The 19,561-nt window shown below is 45.3% G+C and overlaps 1 protein-coding gene across 2 annotated transcripts in view; it reads left to right on the forward strand.

Moving 5' to 3' along the window:
- SNTB1 (syntrophin beta 1) overlaps window positions 1–19,561 on the forward strand; it is a 232,902-nt gene that overhangs the window by 148,631 nt on the left and 64,710 nt on the right. For both annotated transcript variants that reach the window (XM_066265744.1, XM_066265743.1), the window contains exon 4: window positions 13,424–13,631. In XM_066265744.1, the coding sequence (XP_066121841.1) occupies window positions 13,424–13,631 (208 nt within the window). The remainder of the gene's footprint in view (window positions 1–13,423; window positions 13,632–19,561) is intronic.

A 19,561-nucleotide genomic window follows, 5' to 3' on the forward strand; every position in this document is an offset into this window, starting at 1 on the left:
ACAAATATCTATTTATTTGACTGACATAGCACCTTGACATATTTAGATGGCTTAAAAAAATCAGTTGAACAAGGTCAAACCCTGGAATATTTGTGAGCACAGAATATTTTGTGTGCAGTGGGAAGACAAAAATGTATTCTCTAGTTTGACATTAGCTGACTCTTCTTCTAAAACTTTGATAACAATATTATCCCCCTAGGAAAGGCCAACATACTGAAATTCTTCACAGATTTTGTAAACGTATGTGTTACTGAAAAACTGAAACCCAGCCAACACGAGAGATATTGTCGGGTTCCCTCAGAGTTTATTGGAATACTATATCACGCATGACCTGTTTTTGAAATGAGATTTTGAGAAAAACAGCAAAACACCTTCTCTGGCTTCTTTTCTGCTAACTGCTCACGCTCGATCCATTCCTTAGATGACCTCATTAGCTCCCATCCTGCCAACCAAATTTCCAAATCTGCATGATTTGCTGGGGATTGTAGCTTCAGGGAATGGAATCAACTCTGGCTAAGGACACTGGGGTGCTCACGTATTCTCCGAAGAGTTCAGAGAACCAGGCTAAGAAGCTCAACACCCAACCACAGTGTGAGGGCTGTTCTAGAAAAAGTACCCCTCTTGCCACCATTGAACCATCCCCGAGCCCACACAGCTGCCTCTGGTTCCACCAGTGACAACTGGAGACTGGCCAGCTCTGCCACTATGGCCATTAAGAGTTGGACGCCTCCACTGCTATGCTTAAGAAAAAATGGATTCCACACCCATTAATTTCCTCACATTGCCTCCCTCAGAATTGCCATTTTCAGTGGATTCTGGCTTCTACCTTAGGGAAGTCCAACTTGTAACTTTGAATAGTTCCCAAACACACAGGAAGGGTGTTGAAAGATATTGAGCAGCAATCAACATGAACAACATTTCTTACTTTTTTTCTTTAAATAATTCTTATTTATTGATTTTATAAAGGGAAGATGAGAGAGAAAGAAAAACATCGATTTGTTGTCCAACTTATTTATGCATTCATTGGTCGATTCTTATATGTGCCCTGACCTAGGATCGAACCCATGACTTTGGTATATCAGGTTGAAACTTTAACCAACTGAGCTACCTGGCCAAGGATGACATTCCATACTCTTTAACATACCACACTTTACAAACATGCTATAAAACAGAACACAGTGATTAAGACACAGACTTCAGAGTCAGATGAACCTGGATTTCAGTTCCAACTTTGCCTTTTATTGACTGGAAGATTGGATAAGCCAGCCCCTGTGAGGTGCTGTTTTCTCCTCTGTGAAGTGGGCACATTAATCCCATTTACCTCATAGGACAGCAGTAAGGCTATAATGAAAAAAGTAGTGGCATTGACACCCCCACAGGACAAGTACTCATTCTTATTATAAATATTGTTGCTACCATCTCTTTCTTTTAAAGTTTCAATTACAACCAGCTCAGGCATTTTAAAAAGAATCTATACTGGCCCTGGCCAGTGGCTTAGTAGATAGAATGTTGGCCCAGCATATGGACATCCTAGGTTTGATTCCCAGTCAGGGCACACAGGAGAGGTGACCATCTACTTCTATCTCTCCTTCCTCTCTCCTTTCTCTCTCTCTTCCCCTCCTGCAGCCAGTAGCTCAATTGGTTCAGGTGTGGCTCCAGGCACTGAGGATAGCTCAGTTGGTCTGAGTGTCAACCTCAGGTGCTAGCTCAGTTGGTCTGAGTGTCAACCTCAGGTGCTAAAAAAGCTCAGTATTCGAGCATCAGCCCCAGAGGAGGTTGCCAGGTAGATCCCAGTCAGGGCACATGTGGGAGTCTGCCTCACTATCTCCCCTCCTCTCACCAAAAAAAAAAAAAAAGGATCTATTCTGCCCTGGCCAGATAGCTCAGTTGGTTAGAGCATCATCCCAAGCACAGAGGTTGCCGGTTCAACTCCCAGTCAGGGCACATACAGGAACAGCTCGATGTCCCTGTCTCTCTCTTCTTCTGCTCTCATTGAAATCCATAAAAAAAAAAAAAATTTTTTAAAGAAAAAGTAAATTATTTTTAAAAATCTATTCTATTTGTTTTAGTGTTATCTTTTTCACATAAAGATATTTTTTTCCTAGTGAATTGTTTCACTAGTAACTTTATTGAAAAAGTTGTGTACACATTCATTTTCTTAAGGAAACTTTTTTCTAATCTTTTTCTGATCTCATTGCAAGAAAATCTGAAATACAGAAAAGCAGAAAGGTGGAAATAAAAATACCTCAAAATTCCAGTATCTAGAGATAGCCACTACTAACGGCATGCCACTAGCTTTGCTTGTCGGGAGGTCTTTTTTATCAACCATAGAAATCACAGATTTATGGAAATGGAGGCAACCTTCATGACCAGGGGTCTGAATTCTCTTTGATTCCCTGTGTTGACTGGCCCACAGGCCCCCTCATCCTGACTACCTTCTTCTGTGTTTTCTCTCCCATCACATTGGAGAACCGTCACTTGAAACCTTTGTTGCTAGGTTGCAAGTTTTGTTTTCTTTCTTCATTTTATGGCAGGAGGCTTCCAGTTGCCTGTGTCAGCCCCCTGTTCCTCAACAGGGGAATAGGGAATGCCGGGAAATATTATTTGGCTCAGTGGGAGCCTTTGAGCTAGAGAGAGGGGAAGAAAATTACTTTTTTATTGTGAGGTTTGCCAAATGGTCCCTGAGAAGCAGTGATATCATTCATCCGCTGTGCCAGGCTGGATGGAGACTGTCATCTTGGCAGACATCTAGAGTGAGCGTGGAATTCCTCGGGGTTGGTACGGGCCTTTATCAGAAATAGTTCCATAGGCAGTATTTACATAACCGCGGTGGAGTGTGAGAATAAACACAGCTGTGGCATTGCCCTAAATATTTCTATTCAGCAGGGAATTAAAAGAGAACTTTATCGCTGAACCACAGATAAACACAATTCATCAAGCAGTGGTCAGATCAACTGGGGAACAAAATCGGAGTTATAATAGGCTGGCCCACTGAAAATAGCTCCAATCAGCCAGCCTGACTGTATTGCTCCTTTACCACCTCCCTCCACTCTTTTAGTTCCAGAAATATAGGACTCACCAGCTAGTAAGGAAGTTGTGTGTATGAGTGTGTGTGTGTGTGTGTGTGTGTGTGTGCGCGCGCATGTGTGTGGCTGTGTGTGTGTGTGTGTGTGTGTGTGTGTGGCTGTGTGTGTGCCAAGAAGGTGGTGGGGGGCACTCTGATTACTGAGCATAGACCTGCTATGGGCCACATGCTTCCAGCTACTTTATATACATCCCTTGTTTCAGAAGGGTTCCCTTTTTTTCTAGGTTACAGAATTGAATGTGAGTAAGAGTAAGGTGTTTTGTTGTTTTGTTTTGTTTTGTTTTGTTTTGCCAAGGAGAAGCTTTTTAGCTCCAGTGTGGTGAAATGAAAGCATGATTGCCACAGCTCTGTGACCCACATCTTAAATTTTATTTCTTGATTTTAGAAAGAGAGAAGGGGGGCAGAGAGAGAAACATCACTTTGTTGTTCCACTTTTTTATGCATTCATTGGTTGATTCTTGTATGTGCTCCGACCAAGGATCACATCCGCAACCTTGGCATATCTGGACAATGCTCTGACCACCTGAACTACTCGGCCAGGGCCAGTGATCCGCATCTTAGAAGTTACCTTTGGCATCCATGTATTTAAACCTTAGTGCAGTCCCTGGTCCACTAAGCACAGGAAGATAGTTGCATGGTGTATTTATTTCCTAGGATTTCCATATCAAAGTGGACACAAACTGGAAAGCTTAAAACAACAGAAACTTATTCTCTTTCAGTTTTGGAGACTGGAAGTATGAAATCAAGAGTTGGCAAGATTGGTTCTTTCTGGCGACTTTGAAAGAGAAACCATCCCGTGCCTCTCTCCTCGTTTCCGGCGGATCCTTGGCATTCCGGGGCCTTTGGTGGCATCCCTCCCATCTCTACCTTCATCTTCACATCACCCTCTTCTCTGTGTGTCTTTTCTGTCTCTCACAACGACATTTCCATTGGATCTAGGCCTCACCCGACCCAGCAGGTAGATTAACGAGAAGAGGATCTCACCGCCATCCTTAGTGACTCCTGCGGATATTCCAGCACAGTCACGGGCTGAGGTTCTGCAGAGACGTGAATTGGGAGAGGAAGCAGTGATACGATTCCACCTACTATATGTGGGAGCCTCTTGCAGACAGGGATGATATTCTTGACTTGCCTCTGAGGCACCCAACACTAATTAAGCACCTGCGAGTGTTCCAAAATACTTGCAAATACAGCCTATCTTTGTGAGCATGTGCAAAGAAATCGCTGCCATTTTCAACTCTAAATCATAACCCAGGAGATTTACAGGGATTTTCTATTTCAATATGCATGCCTTGTGTCTTTGCTAATAGTGTAGCTAAGAGAGAGCCTCAGTAAATACAAAATACAATACAAAAGCATTGTGTTCACTAATGTTTCTCTTCCCAGTGACCGAGCCAACATAAGAGTCTTAAAATGCCAAAAGCATAAATGACAACTGCTAACATCAGGATTTACAGTCACAGAGCACTTTCAGTTATAATTTCATTTGATGCTCCGGTAACCCATGAAGGATATTATTATCACCTTCATTATAATGACCATTATCACTTTCATCATCATCGTCGTCATCAACATCTTTATTTCATGGAGGATAAAGAAACTCAAAGCTCAGACATTAAGTGATCTATTTTTGGTCAGAATGTATGAGTTAGAACTTTTAGTCGTATTTGACAATAACCTAAACTAAACTGACTTAAGCAAAAAGGGGAAGGAATGTAGAAGCAAAATGTAAAATTATACTGAGTGTCAGGTATGAACTCCGGATTCAGGTCTCTTCATCTTCAGCTCCCCCTTTGTCCCCTCTTGATGGCAATATCCATCAGTAGACCCAGTATTCTATCTGACCCTCAGTATATATATAATGAGGAAAAGAAAGGCTTCTTAACAATAAGTCCTCCAGAAATCCTGAGCCTGGACCTCCAGAGTCCAAATTGGATCACACCTACAACCTTCAAACAATCAAGCCCCCAAAACAAATAGACTGAGAATGGGAGCAAGGCCCGTTACTAGGAAAGGGAGGAATGGAAACTGGGCAGGCAGAACCACAGATGTCCACGAGGAAGCACAGTTTATAAATGACAGAGCTTGGACTTGGGACAAGGTTATTTTAACCAACAGGCCAACTCTGCTGCTCTTTCTGGTCCTCCTCCTTCTCCTCCACCTCTTCCATTCAAATACGGTGAATATACAGTGGGTGCACGTGGGACAAAATTCAGAAGATACCTAGTTATACAGCGAGGGTCTTCCTTCTGATCCCGTCCTCCTGCCACTCAGTTTCCTTCCTCAGTGAACCCACCTGTATCCCTCTCCAGCCACAGTCTCCACATGTCCGAGCATTTGTACAGATCACTTTCCCACTGAGGACAGGGTGCTGTCTGTTCTCACTGCTCTGCTCCATGGTTCTTTCACTTCTGTTGTATCATGCATGTTTGATTTCCTAATTTTAATGACTTCACCTGGCTACAGTGACATCTTCCACCCTTGAGTTTTTCTTATTTTCCTTTTCTTCTCCCTCCTACTTCCTCCTCTCTTTTTATTTCATTTTCTTATTTCTATCTCCTTCCATATTTTGACAAACTATTGAAGTTGAAACTGGCTTTTTAAAAGAATAAGGTACTCATTTTTTTTTTTTTTTAGTGAGAGGAGGGGAGGCAGAGACAGACTCCTCCATGCACCTGATGGGGATCCACCCTGCGGGCCCACTAGGGGATGATGCTCTGCCCACCTGGGGCATTGCTCTGTTGCTCAGCAACCAAGCTCTTAGCACCTGAGGCCAAGGCCATGGAGCCATCCTCAGCACCCAGGGCCAACTTGCTCCAATCAAGCCATGACTGTAGGAGGGGGAGAGAGAGAGAGAGAGGGAGAAGCAAAAGGGGGAGGGGTGGGGAAACAGATGGTCACTTGTCCTTTGTACCCTGACTGGGAATTGAACCCAGGACATCCACACTCTGGCCAACGTTCTACCACTGAACCAACCAGCCAAGACTTTTACTCAATTGTTAACCAGTGTCACCCCAATACATTTAATAAAAATAAACAAATAAATAAAATAATGAGCTACATGAAATATTTGACCCTACAACAAGGTTCCTTTGGGGTAGTTGTCAGCAAAATACTTTAGGAAGATGAAAACATTTTCTGTCTCTTCTCACCCCATACTCACTGCTTCGCTTGGGCAGCCCAGAGAGCAAAGGGCCTCAATAGACGGCTGTGGCTCTGGTTGTGGACAAAGCTCATGTCACCTGGTGCTCCTGACGTGAGCCTCCAATAGCTCTGTTAGGTAAAACACACAGGTAGGTGGAATACAGGGCAATGTATTATCAGCTCTGCCCCAGTTCTTTCAGTATCTCAGAAAGGACTCATGCATCTCTCCCCAAAGTTATATTTTCTCTTCCAAAAGGTTAGAAACTGTCCTTGTGTAACTTTCCTTTTTCCTGGGTTTGCATTTCCCTCCAAGTCCAAGTCCTCTGGGAAAGAGCTGAGCCAGATCCCCCTCTGGAGGACTCTCCCTGCCTTGCTGGCCCACTCCCACCTTACTGGACACAAACTGGGGAAGCCTATTCACAGTAAACTAGAATAGAAACTAGAAAGCGATCAAGAGCAACGTGGCCCTGTGATGTCTCCTGCATATATTATCTCACTTAGTCTTTCCAGTAATCTGGAGAGGCAGGTGCTTTGAGCCATTTTACAGATATGGAAATTGAGGCTGAGGGAGATTACTAGCCTGCAGATTAAGGCCTTGTAGCCAATGTGTTTTAGAGCCAGACTGAATTTAAACAGAAAAAACCATTTGCTTAGCAACAACCTCCTGGTGCATGTACTTTATATCGGCCAGAGAACGGGCTACTGGAAGAACTGAACTCAGCCAGGCCAGGAAGGGAATTTCTCTATCTCTTCATACTCCTAAAAACTGTGTCGCACCAGATTGCTTTTCGATAAAATGAGATTAACTGACAAATTAGGCTAAAATGTCTGTACTTGAGATTTTTCTCTTGGCAACGTGCTAAGACATACATACGTGTGTGTGTAAAATCACCACATGACCTTCAAAGGGAAAGTTTCTTCCCCTTTGTTATTTTGTTGTTGTTGGGGGTGGGGGGGTCAATGTAGATTGCTGAGTTCTTAATTTATTCCTTGCACACATAATTGACATCTTTTCTGTGCCAGACCAGCCAACAATTCTTATCCCACTGTTGTTTTTGAAGGTTTCATGTTGTTCCCACGTGCTGTCAATGAGAGAGGTTCTCCTCTCTCCTCTTGTCAGTGGCCCTGCCCTGGGTCCAGTCTGTCTGGTTTTATAACCCGGAGCTGCAGCTCAGTCAGAAGGAATGGTCTGCTTCGCCTACGTCTACAGGCTCCTCAACAGGCTGCTGGCTTACAGCCCCGAGCACTCACTCCCCCTATCTATTTGGACCCGACTCTTTCCAGAACATTACTTCATTCAAAGCATCACCGTGATGGTTTTAACATATGTCCCCAAATTCCTTTATTCTCTTTCTTTTGAGAGGGGAGGCCTAACTCTCCTCCTTGTGAGTGTGCATTGTGAGTGGGCTGAGTGACTCACTTCTAACAATAAGAGTGAACCAGAGTGGTGGTATATGACTTTGGAGACAGGGTCATAAAAGGAATAGCAGCTCTTCCATGCTGTCTGGGGAAAACCAGCTGCCGTGTCATGAGGCACTCGAGCAGCCTCTGCAGAAGCCCATAGGGCCAGGCACTGGGGCCTCCTACTAATCACCATGTAAGTATGCCATCAGGGAAGTGGGCTGCCACCTAGTCCACTTCAGATGCCCAAACCCCTGTTGACATCCTTATGGCAAACTAACAGGAAGCCCCTGAGCCAGACCCACCCAGCTCAGCCACTGTGAAATCCATGATGTACAAAGAGTCATATAACAAATGTTCACAGCTGTAAGCCACTTAATTCTGGGGGAATTTGTTACTCAGCAATACTTTACTGATATGCTCTCCAGGAACCTTCTGTGGTATTGCCCTTCTGCTGCCAATCAACCATAGGCATAGCTCATTCAAGGGTTTGGGTTGGGCTTAGAGAGGCCTGCCATGATCCTTAATCTATATCATCTAGAGGCCTCACCTTCTAGAAAAATCTTACTCTATAACCCTGGGATGGAGCCAAGCATCTATATTTAATTAAATGATTTTTTAAAAACAAAAAACTATTAAAGGGTTTTGGAAGAATTGTTTTTAAAAAAATATTCTAGAGAGGGGGGGAGAGAGAGAGAGAGAGAGAGAGAGAGAGAGAGAGAGAGAGAGAGAGAAAGGGGGGAGGAGCAGGAAGCATCATCCACTCCCATATGTGCCTTGACCAGACAAGTGCAGGGTTTCGAAACGGCAACCTCAGTGTTCCAGGTCGATGCTTTATCCACTGCGCCACCACAGGTCAGGTGGAAGAACAATGGTTAATAAGAACTTCTGGCTTCTTTTGACTATAAAAAGCCACAGGCCCCTCTATTCTGGGTCCCCTGTGTTCTTTGAGATGGAATGGAGGGAGGTCAATTTCTTTTGCAGCCTGGCCACCCGAGTGATGGGAAACAAGCAAGCAAGCTTAGTGCTTTGCCTTATGAACCCCTGGGGCGACCCTTCTCTAACCTGAATTGCAACAGATTCACGGGGGGGGGGGGGGGGGGGGGGGGGGGGGGGGGGGGGGGGGGGGGGGGGGGGGGGGGGGAGGGGGGGGGGGGGGGGGGGGGGGGGGGGGGGGGTGGGGGGGGGGGGGGGGGGGGGGGGGGGGGGGGGGGGGGGGGGTTGTTGCTGGGCCCCGGCCCTGGAATTTCCCAGGTCAGCAGGTCCAGGGTGGGGACTAAGAAGTTGCATTTCTAGTAAGCTCCCAGGTGATGCGGTCATCCCTCTGCTGCTGGTCTGTGACCGCGCTCAGAGAACCGCCACTAACCAGCACCGGGCCTGGTGTTTAAGCTTTACCTCAGCAGTCCTCCAAGATCCTCACTATACTGCAGGCTACAACGACAACAAATGAAAACAAACAACCTCCTTCATTTTGCCTGAGACAAAAGGAACGATGGGGGCAGACATCCTCAAGAGTGGTGATCTGGGGCGGGGGGTAGATAATTGTAACGGGAATGTGAAGAGGACTTCGAGGAGGCCTGTCATATCCTAGTTCTTGATTGGAGTGGTGGTTATACAAATGAGTTCCCTTTGCGAAAATTCAGTTGAGCTGTACACTCTGCTTTGCGCACTTTTAAAAATATGTATGTTATACTTAACATCTTACTTAAAAATGAATAATGGTGATACATGCTGTCAAAGCCTTGGGCCTCCTCTTCCCTAGCCTGTACCTCTGTTTACAAGCCGGCTTCCCCCCGGGGTGGGGAGGGGAGTCTGCTGGCAACCCAACAAAGAGGAATGTTTTGCTTTCCTTTTTGCTGGTATCAGTTGTTTGTGGGTTTGTGTGTATGAGATATCTGGAAAGAGGCTGCTTCCCAAACTGTCATTTCTTTCAAAACAAATTCAGTTCTTCAAACGAGAAGATTATGAAAGAATTATTTGCCTGTTTTAAATTCCTAGGGTAATAGATACTGAATAATTTGAAAAGCAAGTTGAGCTCTCATTAATGCTTTTTGAGAATCCCAAGCCCTGGCCAGTTGTCTCACTGGTAGAGTGTCAGCCTGGCATGTGGATGTTCCAGGTTCGATTCCCGGTCAGGGCACATGGGAGAAGTACCCATCTGCTTCTTCACCCCTCCCACCCTCGCTTCTCTCTCTCTCTCTCCCCCTACTGCAGCCATGACTTGATTGGAGCAAAATGGCCCTGGGTGCTGAGGACAGCTCCATGGCCTCACCTCAGGTGCTAAAATAGCTCAGTTGCCAAGCAACAGAGCAATGGCCCCAAATGGGCAAAGCATTGCCAGGTAGGTGGCTTGCTGGGTGGATCCTTGTCAGGGTGCATTTGGGAGTCTTGTCTCTGCCTCCTCTCCTCTCACTGAATTTAAAAAAAAGAGAGACAGACAGAGGCCCTGGCCAGTTGGCCCAGTGGTAGAGCATCAGTCCAGCGTGTGGAAGTCCCAGGTTCGATTCCCGGCCAGAGCACACAGGAGGAGAAGCACCCATCTGCTTCTCCACCCTTCCCCCTCTCCTTTCTCTTTTTCTCTCTCTTCCCCCACTGCAGCCAAGGCTCCATTGGAGCAAAGTTGGCCCAGGTGCTGAGGATGGCTCCATGGCCTCCGCCTCAAGCACTAGAATGGCTCCAGTTGCAACAGTGCAATGGCCCAGATGGGCAGATCATCACCCCCTAGTGGGCTTGCCAGGTGGATCCCAGTCAGGTGCATGTGGGAGTCTGTCTCTTTACCTCCCTCTTCTCACTTCAGAAAAATAAAAAAATAAAAAGAGAGAGAAAGAAAGAGAGAATCCCAGTCTGAGTTTAACTCTGCAACTTGACTGACAAGTGGGAACTTTGGGAGGGAAAGAAAACTCACCCCACATTGCTGGTCCATTTCTTTGAAAAGGACCTGAGAGGCATGACATTTTTTCTTCTGGATGAGGACAGTTATCACCTGAAGTATTTGTTTCATCACAGAAAGCCTTTGGAGTCTCAGTGAGGAGGCTTGTTTTCTAAATTTCTTCTAAAAAGGCTAATTATTGCTAAACCCCCCCCCCAAAGAAACTGCACATTCTACATCATTTCTTTCCTACAATTTAAGTTTGGATAAGAAGGTTGACTCACACTCTAAAAGGTTTGTTTCAAATGTAAATGAGGCCAGGTTACTTGGGGCTTCTGATTTTCAAGTGATCTGCAAAATTGTTATTTTGGAACTCAGGAGCTAAGTAGGGCACTTGGGGGCACAGTTGCTGGTGATGATGATTTCACAGGGCCGTAGGGGACAATGGGTGCTCTTCTACTGGGAGTTGTCTAGTCTAAAGGAGAGACACTGTAGCCCAGTATTTAATTCATGGACTTTTGAGCCTAACCAAGATCACCAATTGTGTGGCCTTGGGGTGAACACACTTCTTTCTCCCTCCCTCTAAATTTCAGTATTTCTTTCTGTTAAATGGGATTAATAATATCCATCAGAGGGCTATTAGGCAAAGTACATAAAATAATGTAAAAATATTTAAACTTTGCCTGGCATGTAGTAAATACTTAATGAAGGGTAACCTAATTATTAAAGGGTGAAAGGATATTAATAAATGGATGATTTTATTCTGTCAAATTTCCTCATCCCTATATCTTTCTAATGCAAACATAAAAGAATACATGGTATTTATTTACATATGTACATGGTTGAATAAAATGTGGCTTTTTTAAACCTCTACAATAAAATGATCTGTCTCAAAAGTATAGATGTGGAGAACATGCTCATGGGTGCCAGGGATTTGGGATGGTGGTACGGGGGTGGGGGGCACTTGCATCTGATGGGAGGGCTTTCTGGTGATGGAATAGTTTATTTGGGATGGTGGTACACGGGGGGCACTTGCATCTGGTGGGAGGGCTTTCTGGTGATGGAATAGTTTATTTGGGATGGTGGTACGCGGGGGGCACCTGCAGCTGGTGGGAGGGCTTTCTGGTGATGGAATAGTTTATTTGGGATGGTGGTACGGGGGGGGGCACTTGCATCTGGTGGGAGGGCTTTCTGGTGATGGAATAGTTTATTTGGGATGGTGGTACGCGGGGGGCACTTGCATCTGGTGGGAGGGCTTTCTGGTGATGGAATAGTTTATTTGGGATGGTAGTACGTGGGAGGCACCTGCAGCTGGTGGGAGGGCTTTCTGGTGATGGAATAGTTTATTTGGGATGGTGGTACGGGGGGGGGGGCACTTGCATCTGGTGGGAGGGCTTTCTGGTGATGGAATAGTTTATTTGGGATGGTGGTACGCGGGGGGCACTTGCATCTGGTGGGAGGGCTTTCTGGTGATGGAATAGTTTATTTGGGATGGTGGTACGCGGGGGGCACCTGCAGCTGGTGGGAGGGCTTTCTGGTGATGGAATAGTTTATTTGGGATGGTGGTACGCGGGGGGCACTTGCATCTGGTGGGAGGGCTTTCTGGTGGTGAAATAGTTTTGTCTTGATTGTGCTGGTGGTTCCAAGAATCTGCACATGATAAAATAGCATAGAACCACACACTTACCTGGATCAGGCTCAGTTTCCTGGGTTTGTTATTGAATTATAGTTACATAAAATATAACTGTTGCCCTGGCTGGTTGGCTAGTGGTAGAGCATCAGCTTGACGTGTGAATATTATGGGTTTGATTCCTATTCAGGACACACAGGAGAAGTGACCATCTGCTTCTCCACCTCTACCCGTTCCCCTTTTCTCTGTATCTCTCTCTCTTCCTCTCCCACAACCATGGCTCTATTGGTTCGAGCACATCGGCTCCAGGTGCTGAGGATGGCTCTATGGAGCCTCCACCTCAGGTGCTAAAAATAGCTCGGTATGAGCATGACCCCAGATGGGCAGAGCATCAGCCCCAGATGGGGGTTGCAGGTGGATCCCAATTGGGGCACATGCGGGAGTCTGTCTCTCTGTCTCCCCTCCTCTCACTTGGAAAAGAAGAAAAAAATATTTATAACTGTATCTGGAGAAACGGGATGAAAGAGTATACCCAGACCTCTGTCCTATTTTTGCAACACCATGTTAATCTATCGGTATTTCAAAATAACAAGTTAAACACAAGTATTTGCCTAGACTGTCCTCTGTTTTCCACAAGGACAGTATGCAGATCTCACACTCTGTATCTCAGGTGATATGTTTGGAGTTCTGACTTAAACTTTGGTGTTTGACTCTAAACGTAGCATTCCTAGTGCCTCCGTCTTCCCATTGTTACCCCTCTCCAAGTTGTTTCACTCCTTCACTATACATGTCCAAGGATTAAGTGCAGTTTGGTCACTTTGATTCTAAAATATTCACAATTAACACTGAGCAGTAGATTGTGTGGCTAGGTATAGCTTTCTGCCAGCGGCAGCCAGAGTATGTGCAGATAATGAAAATCCTCTGTGGATGGAGAGGTCGGGCAAATGAATACCAGCTCTCAGGTCGGAAGACTTGATACGAAACTCCTAATCAGCCAGTCAGCACAATAGCAGGAAAACCAGACCTTCTTACTTCAGTAAGTGCTTGGATAGCTGCCCTCAGTACCTGCACTAACGCATGGACCCTCAATAACTATTCGTGGGTGGATAGATGAATGAATGGATGAATGAATGAATAAGTGAGTGAATGGATGTTTGGACCACTAAGATAAACTATGTGAAACTGACCAAGTCTAAAAGTAAGAGTGAAGTGTTCGTTTACCTTTGTGGCCCGGGACTGGAGGAAGCATGATCCGCCGGAAAACCTTCTAATGCTTCTCCCTTTGGTCCCCTAGGCAGCTTGAAATCCACTCTCCAGATGCTAAGCACACGGTGATCCTAAGGAGCAAGGACTCAGCCACCGCCCAGGCCTGGTTCAGTGCCATCCATTCCAACGTTAGTGACCTGCTGACCCGCGTGATGGCCGAGGTCAGAGAGCAGCTGGGGAAAACGGGCATTGCCGGGAGCCGAGAGATCAGGCATCTCGGCTGGCTTGCAGAAAAGGTAAGGAAAGTGTCTCCCCTGTGATCAGCATTCCCCCCACTCCGGGTTTCCCCGGCACGTGCAGCAACCACTGAAGTCAGGTACCCCCTTCCACAGGCCGTCTCTCATTCACAATCTGTTTGGATGTCTTGTCAGATCCAACAGGTTGTATTTGCATTTTACAGGGGCTGTGTCTTAATGGACTTTAATTTCCCCAGGTATACACCAAAATGTGGCCAGTGGCAGGTGGTCACTAACTGTTTGTTGAATGGATGAATGAGGGAGCAAAAGGCTGGGTAGTTTCCGTCTCACGTCCACAGAGAAAGGGCGGGGGAAATAACTCACATTCACACCAGAGCTGTTGCCTTGGGAAGGACAAAAGGTGAAATGATTGCTTAAAAGGGCTCGTGTGGGTTTTGCTGCACCTGCTTGTTAATAATGCAGATACATTTACAAATAACAGCAATCAGCAAGGATTTCTCTGAGCAACAGACTACATGCTGACTCTTTTCATGTGTTAGCTTCTATTTTATCTGTATTCTCAAGCCAGCAGACCCTGAATGTCAACACTGATGAGTACCTATTTTACACAAGGCGCAGTGGTAGGCAGGAATGGGGAGGGGTGTGTGAAGATGAACAAAGCCCTCGTCTCTGTGCACAGGGAGTAAAGCCGCTGCTGAAGGGACCTGGGTCATGTTAACACTGTCACTCTGATTTCTTTCCCAAGCTATGTGATATGTTGAAGATAGTAAAACTCATTTTGCAGTGATCTCCTGGGAATTAACCCTTCTGTTCGTTTCAAAGGTTTGAACCTTTGCCATTGTCCCTACACCTGATGGCTGTCCCTTGAACTTGACCTTGAGTGCTCAGGAACACTGGGATTTTGGGACACTCTGACCTCCCCATGACTCACATTCTAATAGGCAGTAAATGAGAATAATGATTGTCACAATAACAGCTTTCCTGCTAGTGAACCGTGTCATCTGAGAAGGCCCAGTCAAATGGCACTTGAAAATAATACTTGAGCACAGCATTCGGCTGTTTTCCACCATTGTTCTTTGTTTGTACCAGTTCATGCGTGGGGCTCAGCCACAAAGTTCAACACTGAGAGGGCTGTTTGGTTTGGTCCTGTCCCATCTCTCTCTCACAGATTGCAAAGGACTAAAAGGGACAAAGAAAGCATGTGGTGGAAGCTCCAAACCATAACAAACAGAAACCTCAGGTAGCCCCTTGTGACCTTATGTGTCAAGGTCCTTGATGAAAATAACACGGCAAATCTGGATGATGTCATTTTAGAAGTCACGGTCTATAACACTCCCCACTTTTTTCTCTCTCCAAATATATGTGTTTTCATTAGGACAGAGCGTATGAGGGATCTTCCATTTGCAAGTGACTAGAAGCTCAACTCAGCTTGAGTCAGAAAGGGGGGTGCACCACTTCCTAGAATTACAATGTCTACACGTAAGCTTCAGGCATGGCCAGGCCAGGGGTTTAAGTGATGCTAGGCCTGCCTCTCCAGCTCTTGGCACCCTTTCCACTGTGTGAGTTTATACTTAGGTGTGCCCTCCTCCAAGGCCCCACTCTTCCACGCTTGTGTTTTTCCTTACAGTTGGCTCTCTCGGTCAATAGAAGTGTCTTTGCCCCTCAGAGTTCCGACAGAAGCCCTAAGATGAAACCTAATGGATTTGACTTAGATCACATGATCAGCCTCGGGTTGGGCCTGAGCTCAGCCTCATCCAAGCTGTGTGCACTGAGAGATGAGGAGAGGGGATTCTCTAGGGGAAAATTAAGCTGCCATGCAAGGAAAAGACTAAATGGATTCTGAGGAAGCAAAGGCAACATTCACTAGAGAAGGACTAGGCAAGGCACTGATTAGGCTGAAAAATGTGCTCACGCAGTTAAGGTCCTGAGTGGACTTGGAGATGTCCCAAATGTCTCCCGGTCCTGGCAGAAGTTGGATGGCAAACTCAGAAGGGATGATTGGAAAAGGACTTCTTGCAGGAACGACTTACATGGTGTGGGAAGGTAAAGGGAAACCCATAAGAGATAGAGAAGTACCCCGGAGCTAACAACAGCAAGAGGCCACTACCATCCCTTAACCTGAAATAGCCAGGAAAAGGAGCAGTTAGGAAATCAATGAGATGAGTAGCTGTAGCAAAGGGCCGCTCACTACGAGCTGGGGTCTTTGGGAGAGAGACACCACCCCTGCCAACCCCTACCTGCTGATCTTTTGCTGGTGTCTTCTATTGGCTGAAGCTGACCGGAAGCCAGAGGCGAGGGGGCCCACTGATACACTCTGTTAAGGTCACCTCTCAGGGCTCAGAGCATGATGGAAAGTGGAGGAGGGGCTGGGTGTGGTGCAAAGGGAGGCTGTCTAGAGCACACATTTCTTCATCTTCTGAGCAACTGAAATGGTCTCAACTCTCCAGAGGCCATTTTTGTTTTCGTCTCTTTTGATATAACCACTTTTAAAGTCATTACTGTTTGGCTCGTTGAATATTGCGTTTCAGTATTAATGACACTGAAAATTTTTCCAAAGGTTCCATTTTCCCTACTTCCAAGTTGTCTGCTTCTGCCTTTTGCTTATCCATAATTATCAGTAGACAAGTTATTAAGCATTTCCACAGAGCAGTAATAAAGGCACACAAAAAGCTCTTCCTGTTTTTAGAATAGTATTGTTCTTTTGATAGAATTCCAGATAACCGTGACAGGTATTTCTTTAAATTGTATTTTGCATTGGATCTAAAAGAGAAATAATGACTTTTCACGACAGTTATCAGAAGCAAGACTAGCTTCCATGGCCTTCATATTCAAAACTTCTCAAAACAATTACCATGGATCAAATCTACAGGAACCAATTCAAACTGAAGTCTTTTTTGAATAAACATTTAATACTAAATCCCAGTGTGGAGACATATGAAGGGTCTTTAGCAAAATGTTACAATGAATGGCAAATCCTCAAGACTGTAGCTTTCTTATATTATCAGAAACATCAGAAAATTTGCTTGGTATTTGGAAAGATATAAAGTGTGATCTTCTATATATTCCACTGCAATTTACCTTAAATTGATGTCCTTTGTCTTTTCCTATACTGCTAATCTTTCATTTTGTAGATTAATAACAGGAGCTCAGAGACAAGATCTGTACATATTATATTTAATTTCAAGTGTTTGGAACTGGCATTTACAGGAACATGGTGGCATTACAACAACTTCTCTCTGAAAACCCAGCTCGGTGCAAACCCTAAAGCCTCGTCACTACCCAGGAGGAAAGCCTTGTCTTATATTTCTCGGTGTGGTGGTGTGGGGATGGGAAGCTCCTGTAAAATGACTAGTTTGGGGGTCAACAGAGTTCATTGTACTCCAAAAGGGGAGAAGGGGCCTGAGGAAAAAAAAAAGTGGGAGTGATTGATTCGTACAGCTTGCCGGGGAGGGCAGTCCAGAGACTCGTCTAAGGGAGGTGTGGGTTCATCCCAGAGGACGGTGACAAGCAAATCTGCTACCTTGGATGCCATCCAGTTAGGGAAGATTTTGACAGCTGGACAGATGGTTTGATTTTGACTTGGTGGCCAGTAGGGAACCTTCATATGCAAAATCAGAGAGAAGGAGACTTAGGGGTGATTACTATGGACTGATTGTTTGTAGCCCCCAAGATTCATATATTGAAATCCTGATCCTTACTTAGTGTGATGGGATTTGGAGGTGGGCCTTGGGGAGGTAATTAGGTTTAGATGAGGTCCTGAAAGTAGAATGCCCACAATGGAGCTGGTGCCCTTATGGGGGACAGAGAGACCAGCACTCTCTCTCTCTTCACCATCTAAAGATACAGCGAGACAGTTGCCTTCTACACGCCAGGAAGGGGCTTGTAGAACCCACACTGGCACCCTGATCCTAGACTTTCGGCTTCCAAACTCCTGAGAAATAAATGTGTGTTGTTTAAGGCGCCCAGTCGATGGTCATCTGTTATAGCAACCTGAAGTAAGACAGTGCTGTAACCCAACCTCTCCTTTCTGAAAATGAGCAATCTGGAGCCCAGATGGAAGGTGTTTTCTCTAAAGTTACATTCTAAATAAAAATACAGAAATAATTAGAGTGGGACAATGTTGTGACATCATTTCTTTTTACTTAACTTTTTTAAAAATCCACTGCAGCTCATTCACTGCAATGTTTTAATTTTCCTTGAACTCTAACAGTTGGGGACCATAGTCCTTTTCTCCTTGACTTCCTGGTTCTGTCAACTACACACAGTGGCAGGTCTTGTACTGCTCTCTCCCGTGAATGCCCTTACCTATAGATGGGCCAGGTGCACAATGTCATGTCTTTCCCATGAACATCCGGGTCTCAAAAATTTTAATTCCTTATTTCTATCCCAAAAGGTCCCCATAAATGCTAAACCCTACCCTGAATTATTAAATGCCTCATGCCTCAAACGCATGTTTTTAAAATCATTTTAAAATCATCTTTTCACAGTTATCATTAAGGTATTTCCAACTGACTGGTTATATAGAAAAGAGAAGAATCAATCAAGCTCTGACTGTTTTGCTGCTTAGAAAAACAATAACAAACAGGGACATGGCAGACTTGTTGAGTTGTTTTGTGCTCAATTCATCAGGCATTGCCTTTGCTTAACCTTCTTATCTCAGAGTGCAAACTGTTTCTTATCAGAGCAAAAACACCAAAAAATCACAAGCCAACGAAACAGTCCAACCCAGCTGGGAGCTCAGAGGTGCAAGTTCGGCGCTCAGCTTCAGTCCTATCCACTGCAGATTTCTTCAAAGGAGAGCAATGCTATCACTGCACCTCCCCAGGGTGCGGCGGGAGGAAGGGAAGCCAGTAATTAGTATTTATGATGTGCCCCGTCTGTTTCAGGCAATGTGCTTTAAATCATCTGTATCCTATGAGGTCAGCTTGGAGGAACGGAGTTACTTTTCTAACATCACTCCTCTAGTGAGCGGCAGAGCCAGAGAGCCCTTCTTGTGCATGGCCCAGCCCAGAATTTTCCACGAGGCCAAGGAACCCAGGGAATACATGTCTCCGGGAGGGAGGTGCCCCAGAATCCAGGGCTGGAGTGGTATTGCACATCAAAAGCACAATCCCAGCACTACGAGGCATTTCAGAAACACTCAAAATCTGGTATTTGCCTTTATGGAAATTAAGTTTGGGCTTACTCCTCAGTTGGGGCTGCTGTAACACCAGAGACTGGGTGGCTTAGACAGCAGAAATGTATTTCTCACAGTGTGGAGGCTGGAAGTCTGAGAGCAAGCTGCCCGCATTGTCAGGTTCTAGTGCAAGCCCTCTTTCCGCTTATAGACAGCCTTCTTCTCCTGTGTCTTCAAAGCAGCGAGAGAGGGCCAGCTTTCATCCTCTCCTTATAAAGACACTAACCCCATCACGGGGGCTCTCCCTTTAGGTAGTTCCACCTCCAAATACCACTATGTTGGGTTTCGACACATGGGTTTTGGGAGGACACAAGAATTTAGTTCACAGCAGGCAGAATTCACGTACCAAGACTAAGATCTTATAAAATCTTTTACTAAAACATTCGCTCTCTTATCGACATCCATTACAATCTTCAACTGTTCTCCTTCCTCCCATGACACAAATTAGGAAGGGATCCTCTCCTCTGATCTTCCCGTCTATTATTGACTGTGTCAATCAACTGAACCTCTCTGGCTAGATGCCTGCCTTTACAATCCACACAGTACTCCTCTGCATTTCATCTGTACTGTGAAGCCCAAAGAACAGGTCCCACAGAGACTGAAATCATCTCTGATAACATAGGTCAAGAGAAGACCAGATTATAAAATACACACATACTCACATCTGGCACAAGCACCCACAAACACAGTTGGCCTTGTTTTGCACATTTCCATGGTTTAATTAAATAACACCAGTCTCTCAACAACATGGTTCAAATTACATTTGCCATGGTCTATTGATGGTGGCTACATT

Source organism: Saccopteryx bilineata, chromosome 3, assembly GCF_036850765.1.
Source record: "Saccopteryx bilineata isolate mSacBil1 chromosome 3, mSacBil1_pri_phased_curated, whole genome shotgun sequence".
Taxonomy (NCBI): domain Eukaryota; kingdom Metazoa; phylum Chordata; class Mammalia; order Chiroptera; family Emballonuridae; genus Saccopteryx; species Saccopteryx bilineata.